This window comes from Monomorium pharaonis, unplaced genomic scaffold (assembly GCF_013373865.1).
Source record: "Monomorium pharaonis isolate MP-MQ-018 unplaced genomic scaffold, ASM1337386v2 scaffold_103, whole genome shotgun sequence".
Taxonomy (NCBI): Eukaryota; Metazoa; Arthropoda; class Insecta; order Hymenoptera; family Formicidae; genus Monomorium; species Monomorium pharaonis.
This window is the reverse complement of record NW_023415367.1, coordinates 1,907-10,907: the sequence shown is the minus strand read 5'-3', so window position 1 is coordinate 10,907 and position 9,001 is coordinate 1,907. Positions and strand designations below refer to the sequence as shown.

General features: G+C 31.9%; 1 protein-coding gene across 2 annotated transcripts; it reads left to right on the top strand.

Annotated features, from left to right (window-relative positions):
- The first annotated feature begins 13 nt into the window (after positions 1-13).
- Positions 14-8,580, top strand: LOC105836834 (putative gustatory receptor 28a). Of its 2 annotated transcripts, none has more exons than XM_012681135.3 (7): positions 14-2,481; positions 2,570-2,800; positions 4,773-5,101; positions 5,346-8,013; positions 8,166-8,234; positions 8,300-8,389; positions 8,466-8,580. In XM_012681135.3, exons 4-7 carry the CDS (start codon positions 6,892-6,894, stop codon positions 8,577-8,579), a joined length of 1,395 nt encoding a protein of 464 aa, XP_012536589.2. In that variant the 5' UTR covers positions 14-2,481; positions 2,570-2,800; positions 4,773-5,101; positions 5,346-6,891; the 3' UTR covers position 8,580. The 2 variants fall into 2 exon arrangements, with proteins under 2 accessions (XP_012536589.2, XP_036150079.1); XM_036294186.1 differs by having other exon boundaries at positions 8,289-8,389.
- The last annotated feature ends 421 nt before the right edge of the window (positions 8,581-9,001 follow it).

The following is a 9,001-nucleotide window of genomic DNA, read 5'->3' as shown; positions in this document are numbered from 1 at the left end:
AATCGGAAAGCAAACGTTTATTTCGGACGTCGACACAGATTTTCGGTAAACAAAATTAAAACTCGTATCTCTCATACGTATGGTGTCACTCGCATTTTCGAGCCAGGAACAGAATCATATTCGGATCTGAACGAATCGTCCCCCGAATGTAAACTTTCGCACTGAACAAAGTGGAAACTATAAATAATTTTGAAACTAATCCCATATTTAAATTCGTCGCACCAACGCAATTTTAGTAAATTTAATTATTAATTCGAGATACGATAATTGTCGAGTCGATCTTGAAAAAGATTAAAAAATAATCCTTAAAATCCACATAAGATTTATTTTCATTCGTGATTTTAGCAATTTAAGATCTCAATAACACAATGATTCTTTCTTCGAATTGAATTTAAAATTGAGAAATTTTCAGATGTCAAATTTCCTTAACTCCAATCGCTCGATTGTTTTTCGATGTGCCGTACGTTTGCACAGGGGTATTTATACTGATTAATACAAAATAAAGTAGTAATTTAAACATTGATAGAAATGTGTGAATAAAAGAGCGATTCTCGCAATGCTCGCGACATCAACTACAGCCATCTCGCGTTGACGAAGCTAATCTCGCGGCGATCGCATTACCTTAAGGCGACTTCTAAATTTGATACTCAAGCGATAAAGTAGAAAATGACTACACGTTCACGACCGATAACTGATACAATCAACCAGAGCTGTAAATTTCAAGATCATGTTTTCTTCACGTTTATATGTAAATTATTCACGTTTATATGTAAAATATTAGAACGCTCTTTAGAAATTCTGAGAAAGTCTTTTTTTTTATATTTTTGAAGTGTTCCAATTCGTATAAAAATTCTAAAAAAATTTTTCACCTAAGGATGTTGTTCCTAAGGAAATTGTTCACCGTACGTACTTTTAAATTTACGTCTACATGAAAAACATTCGTGTAAACATATTTTTGCAATTACCTATACTTCGCATTTTCGATTTTGAAAATCACGACAGCTAAAGTAGAAAATAGTCGTTATCACTGGCAATTAAGTGTACTGCAATGGTTTTTTTTTTTTTACGACCACACGATCTTAAAATATAACAATCACGCATTAATTATAGCAATCTCTCGTTTTTAATCTACGCAACTACTACAAGAGGTGGTCGCTAAGGTAGAGAATGCGAGATAAGAGAATACGAATAATTGCTATACATCGATGAACGCCGTTAATTATAAAACAAATAAAAGAATATCCTGCGTTTTAATTAATTCACTACGACGTATACGGTTGAAACTGCGATCGCACGGAGCACACTTGTTAAATTTTTGTCGCGTTCGCGCTACTTCTCGTCTGGGAGCTTTTTTTTAAGTCGCGAGTTCTGGAAATCATCATTATTCACGATGCCTTATTGCGCAAGATTGAATGTTAATGAGACTTTAAATCCGCGCCCATACAGCATACTTTAACCTAAGAGATCCTAAAACCTCTTCAAAACATTTTTTTGGCGTTGAATTTAACTATATGTTTCTGATCGAGCGCGTTTTCGAAATTCACGACCGATGCACCGCGAGTATCCACGACGCCTCCTGCATTACTGTTACTCGGGCTCGTGAAACGTACAATCGCGGATACGGAATCAGGATGACGATCCACTGCACACGCCTAAACGCGCGGATCCTCAAGAGGCGAGTTTGACGCGCGATCCGAAACTGATCGTCACCTGGCTCTACCCGACCGCGTTCACGTCGTGATTCCGCGTAAATTCGACCGCGAATCCGCCACCGATCTCGCAACTGATACCGGCACTGAAACTCACGACGAGAACTGAAGTCCATCGCTAGATTTACCCGTCTTCGTTCTCGTGACGTCACGAATGCAGATTCACGAATCGTGAAAATACGTCGGTTCCTCGCCGTAAAACGCGTCGGGATTCGCATGGATTTTCAGATCGTCCTCACAAACACTGACACGCGCGAACGTCCGGCGTACACGCGCGAGAATCGAGAAACTCTACATTTAACTTTAATGTGTAACTCCGATTACCGTCATTGTTTCCGCGCGCACTTTGGATTACCCTACCGTCATTGTTTCCGCGCGAGAAACCGCCGACAGCGCCTTGATTCCAGCGGGCGAGCGGGCGCTGAAGTCTGGAGTACGAACGCACAGCCAATCGGAGCTCGAGCTGCCCGAGATGGGGCGATCTCCGTGTGCTGGCGAGCTAATTATTTTGCATATCCCAATGTCATCTTTCGTGAAAATGGATTAGCGCGAAGGAACTCCTTGAAGTGTCTTGAAGGAAGTGTTCCAGGAATCAGGAATGATGAACCAGAAGGATGAACCTAGGACAGAAAACCAACGAACAAAAGAAGAAGGATGAATCTATTGTAAACACGCAGTGCGCTGGTTCGCATAATCTCGAGTATCTGGCAATTTGTACTTTTATATCTTTGATTTGTTGGAACATTGAGATACTCGCAAATATATTAAATTGGTAAACTGATTGCAACAAGATTCAAATGTTTCGGTACAGCCTTTTATGCGTAAAGAGGCAACACTAATTATGCATTTTTTTTCCACAGTAAATACTAAAAAATAGTTTTTCTTACAAGTATTGACGATTTACGTGACGCAAAGCAACGCCGATTCTACGTTTGGTTGTGCTCGCTTTACAAGCGGATCGACGGCGACGGTTATGCAAAAATCTGTGCAAGGTGCCGGAGATTAACTCGATTTGTCACTTGTCATTTGTTTATTGTGGAAAGTTTCGAATTTCTCGTGATTATGGCAGCTGTGGATTTCCGTTGTTTCAGGTATCAATTTCCTACAACATTTCTGAAGAAAAAAATAGTATCAGCAATTAAAAATAATTTACATAATTTATTTGCGTTTAACACGCCCAAGAATATTCTTTCCTGGAAGATTTATTATGTGTAAAATCACATTTAAGTTTAATTAATCTTAATAGTTTTTAATTATTCTTCTGATATTCTTGATTATGAATCTAATACTTTTATATCCATAAATCTTCTGGTCTATTTAAATGTTTTATATCTATGTTATCAATTTATATAGAACTTTCTTAGCAATTAAATTTTTGTTAGAGGGTAACTTTTTTATATTTTTTGGGTACAGATAATTTTTACTTTTATTAGGTTTTTTAGAATTTATTTTCTGGTTATAATTCCTTATTTTAAAAAATGATAATTTTGTGAAATGTGAAGCATTTCTGTTTATAGATTGCTTTATACTAGAGTATATTAATATTTTCTTAAACTAAATTACATTAAAATTATATGATTTATAAAATTTTGTTACATCAGAAATTGCATAAACAAAAAACAAAAAATGTTCAAATTAAATTAGGTTAAATTAAATTTTTTGAAAAGCTAATTTATTCTGTTAAAATATTATAATTTTTAGAAATTAGATTATACAACAAAACAATTATAACATGACTTAAATAAATTTAATATTACTTTTTATGGGAATATATTTTTACTTTTACATAGGTACATTTTTAACTAGGAAACAAGTTAAAAAATAACTATTTAAAATTAATTTTGTTTAACTTTCAACTTTTTAATTACCTACTCTTGCTTTATACCTATTTTATATCAAATTTTGTATTGGATTTACTTAGTATTTATTTTCCACACTTTTGTGAAAAAATATTTATATTTAGAAGATTAAAAAATTATGTTTATAAAAACACAAAAATTTACCATTATAGAAAATTGCATAGCAGTCCACATTAGTAGCATAACGCCCTGAAATTTGAAAAAATTGATTACGTGCATAATTGTTTGCATAATCAATCTGATGCGATACTGGCGGTTGTACTATGATCATTGCCAGGAGCATTTTGTTTCAGACATTCAGTTGTACGAACAATCATGTCTGGTGCATGTGTCTACTTTTTCCTCTTTGACGCAACAAGTTCCCTCTATTTCGCTTTTATCATATTGTGAATCTGTGAAAAGTAATTGTGAACTACGTCTTCAGTATAACTTGGTTAATTAATTATTTTCAGTAAATTAATGAAAAGTTATCTTCACGAACAAATAAATTCTAAAGCGATAATTGTTTATTTAATGTAAATGCTAAAATAAAAATAATATATAATATATAAATATAACAAGTTTAACACCAATTGTCACATAATTAAATTATCAGTATGTAGCTTTTGATTTATTATTGCATGTGCATGCTTAATTATTTTACTGGTTTGCAAATTTTATCTTATATGATTTAAGAAAATGGCATTCCAACTTTAAAATCTGATTTTACAATGTGTGTGTGATAATTGAAAATGACATAAGGAATGTTATTTTTATTTATACCATAATTTTTACTTTATACTATTTATGCTATTTAATTAAAGTGGAAAGTATCACAGGGTAACACAAGGTAACACATAATAATTTGCAAATTTAATTGATGACATGTTTGTACGTTTTAATTTTATTTATTTTCGTAAAATGAAAGAAAACAAAATATATAACTAATACATCATGATTAATATTTAACAATGTTGAATTTGACTTTTATAATTTCATAAACAATTTTATTTTGTGACATATTTTTACATACATTCTTAATTATACATTGATTAAATCGTTGAAGATTTTAAAGTTTAATATAATAGAATAAAATGAAATAAATAATTTATGAATATTTATTGTCAATAAGTAGCATTTCCTGTTTGATTATTTTATTAAATTAACATACATTTAATGAAATTAATACACTAATCTTGATGACACTAATGTTTTTTTTATGCAGTGAATACTATCAAAATTTAAACAGTTTGCGAATCACTGTCAAACATCCAATGAAGACATTACTAATCTGGACTGGATTGCCTATCTGCCCAAGGAACAGAACGCCGAGTAGTCTCTCAAAAAAAACAATCAAATGCTGCGGAAACATGCACAGTTTATACTGGATATATCACTTCTGAAATATTCGAGATTGAATGTATATGGCAAGCACAGAGACCAAATGTTTCGAGTTGGTTTCTGCAGAATGGCACAATACCAAAGTGGCATTGAAGAGGCACGTTTTACCATGCCGAGATACAATAACAGCATTTATATAATTCAAGTTTATAGGTATTGCTAATTATATTATTAATATATTTTTATAATTAACGCTTTTTTCTCTTTATTCTTTATCTTTTATTTTTATTTTGTTTTTATAATAAATTTTTTTCTGACTATATTCATATATATTTTATTATGCTTTTTATTTTCTCTTTTTCCTTAAAAATTTGCTCTTGTCATGTGTAATTCTTTTTCTAATTTGTAATGAATGTTATGTTAAGATAAATCACTGTTTTTATTTTTTTTTTAATAGCATAATTAAGATATCCTGCATGTTTTATATAACATGATCGTAATTTTGCTATTGTCAGCAAAATTCGGCATCCTAATATATTGTTGTTAATTGCCACAACGTATACAAACGAACACGGCCTGGTCTCCATCTTTGAACCCATCTATTGTCCATTGTACAATTACACGCACGAGCAAGGCGACCGAATAAATATACAAGAAAATCGGCATAAAATTGGCGAACATATTGAAATACTGTCATATGCGAAGGTATATTCATATATAGTGATTAATTTGTACTGCATTTATTTTGCATCCGATACCGTCAAATTTGGCGGATAGTAACTGGCCAGAGACATTAAAAAAGTATGTAGAATTTAAGTTTTCTATGCTTTATTGTATTCTTAAAATATTAAAATATTAGTATATTAAATTTATTGTAAATAAATTTTTTGCTTTTATATAAATTACAAATGTAAATGTGAAAAAAATACATGTAATATGATTTAGAGAAACTAATTAGCTTTGAATTAATTGCTAAAAGATAATACTAATTAAACATTTAATTTTCACAAATACCTATGAAAGACATTTAACTTTTTCAAAGACATGATTAACAATGCAGATTATACATAAAAACATTTTTCAATTTTCTAAAAATTTAATATTAAATAAGTTATAAGATAAGATCATAAATAAGAGAAATATTTTATGTGTAACAAAACATACATATAAACGTATAATTTTATTATTTTAATAAGGAGGACTTGCTAAAGAGCAGAAAAAGTTAAATATTTAATGCTAAAAATATTTTTAATTCGTAAAAACTTATAGTAAATGTTTACATAATATTGAAATTGTTGACTATAAAATGCAATTATACGGAACTATTCTAATTTAAGTCATTAATTAACGTGGTAATCTAACTATTATTACAGTTGGAGAAAATACCAAGTATGTATTCTTATCATACCCATATATCATATCATATACGTATATAGGCAATAAATATTCCAGCGGATGACATTAACAATACGTAAAACACATGCTAGTAATCAACTATTTTGATCACAGGATTCGTGTCAGCTGATACAGAGCTAAAATATCGATTTTATGCTTTCCATCACGCGTTTATGACTTTCACAAATTAATATTTAATAATGTTCTGCATACATAATGCTTGCGAGAAAGGTTTTTACGCAAGTAGCTCAGTACTTCATAAGAATGAAAAGCAGCGTAAACTCAAGTGTATATACGTACCAAACCTACAATTGTGCATGTTTAAACGATAGCAACTAATTTGTATTTAGACCAAGAAGAAAGGACATCGATAAAACAAAATAAACGCGTGCCTCCTATATTATGTATATTTATAAATGATGAACGAAACGTTAACAAATATGACCTAAAGTATGCAAATTCAAAAAATTTTTACGCACAGGTGTCTTGTAAAAGAAAACATATCATCAAGAATATAGAAATTTATAAATCATGAAACAAGACATATATACATATATTGATGAAATATGATAGAGAAGTGAAATAGAGATATTAACTTAAGTTAAATTATGGAACAAGATAATCATTGTAAACATGTCTTTGATTCAGTTGAAAATATGATCTTCATGGGTATCAGTAAAATTTCCAATATTTTCAGAAACTTAAATAAAGAGAATACCGCCGCAGAAAAAAACAATAAAAAGAATGTGAATACAAAAAAATTAGAGTCACATCAAGATTCATTCCGGATGCTTAGAATGTCGATAATATTCTTCAAGCTTATTGGTCTCGCCACATTCACCCAGCATATCAAATGGAAAAAGAGAACATACACATTTCAATATTCCGAATTTGGAATTGTTTACAATGTTGTGCTGAGTAGTCTAATGATTGCCTCGAATTATTTATCGATACCTATGAGTATTAACATGGAATACGAGAATAAGACGAACTTGACCGTAGGCATCGAGGTTCTGCAAAGTGTACTCGGTGCCCTGATGATTTGCGCGATTTTACTTAGCTACTGTATCAGCCAGAAATCCTTGGTGCGGATTGCTAATCGATTAATGGACGCTGAGCACGAAATAGATCGTTTATATCATATATATCGTCCGTTACGACGACAGCGTATTTTCTGTGTTCTACTTATCGTCTGCATCTTGAAAGTTTGCTTGTTGGTTCTTCTCCTGACCTCCGAGGTCCTAGCCTTCCACTCGGGCCCGACCTCTTGGTTGACGGACATTCTACCGACATTTCACGTCGGTTGGCTATTGATACAGTACTTCCTGTTGGTCGCGATCATCCAAGCGGATTTTGCCGATGTGAATCAAGCGATACAATGCCTCACCAATGTCAACACACATGATCTGCGACCGCAGTCTCTTTATCAAACGCGACGTATCATAGTCGGCAATTCTACTGTTCATCGGCTGCTACAACTGCGAGATATGCACTGTCACCTCTGCGAGATCTCCGAAGATGTGTCGGACTTTTATTCACTACCAGTATTATTCGGCCTCGTTTTTCTTTTTCTGACACTTATATACAATGGCTATTATCTTCTCTCGCCTTTGTTGATGGCTGATGAAATTTTAGAGTATGAGGTTCTCAGTAATACCATCATCTGGTTGATATTTCTGATTTATCCCATTTCTCTTCTCACCAATAGAATTACCAAAATTCTGATTGAGGTAGGATAATCGATCGGTAATGACAAGCTCGACTTGGTATCGTGTTTTTCATTAGATTGTTTTAATTAAAAAACAAATATTTTTATGACCAAATCAAACCCCAATATTTTATGAAAATACACGACCTTTTTCTAATTATATATTTATTGTAGGTAGGGAAAACGGGTAATGTAGTGCATGATCTTTTAAGTTACGCAATCGGCAAAGAGACAAAGAAAGAGGTAAGAGAGAAACTTAAGCAAAACCTTCTCAGAGACAATATTCATTTATCATAGATGTGTTGCAGCTCAAGCAATTTTCGCTTCAATTGTTACATCGCAAAGTACAATTCACAGCTTATGGATACTTCATGCTTGATAACAGATTTTTTCATTCGGTGAGAATATTCAAAATATCCTACGAATAATGTATAAATTTATCAATTAAATTTCTTTAATAATTTTTATTACCAGCTGATCGGCACAGTGGTAACATATTTGGTGATACTCGTGCAATTTCAAATGGGAAGCACATGTTCGTCGAAACTGCAACCATGTAATTGTACAGGAAGAAATTTAAAAGCATAAATAAAAATAAGAATAGACATATAACAAAGTTTTTTAAATTGGTATCTAAAATTAATGAAATACCACAATACACGCAATTGTAGCTCTATATAACTTCCTTATATATATGATCAGTTTTATTTACAGAGATTTGCAAAACTAAGAAAATAATATATAAGGGAAAGTTGCTGCGTACCAGTCGCCTAAATCGTATCTTTTCAATATTTTGCAGTTTTACTTAATATAAGCAATATTAAATAAAATGTAAAGTAGATCACGAAATTGTCATCAAAAAATGAACAAGGTCTGCGTAACTCAGTTTCACGTCAAATTGCTGTCAAAAAGCACAGACTTTGTTTGGTTTTTGACGACAATTTGCTGTCAAGTTATGATACAAACTTTGATCGCAAAACACGCTGATCGCTGACACAGATGCTATAATA

Coding starts and splice junctions, on each gene's coding strand:
- LOC105836834 (XM_012681135.3), top strand. CDS start 6,892: ATGGAACAAGATAATCATTGTAAACATGTCTTTGATTCAGTTGAAAAT. Junction 8,014..8,165: donor TTACCAAAATTCTGATTGAG/GTAGGATAATCG, acceptor TATTTATTGTAG/GTAGGGAAAACGGGTAATGT. Junction 8,390..8,465: donor ATAACAGATTTTTTCATTCG/GTGAGAATATTC, acceptor TTTTATTACCAG/CTGATCGGCACAGTGGTAAC.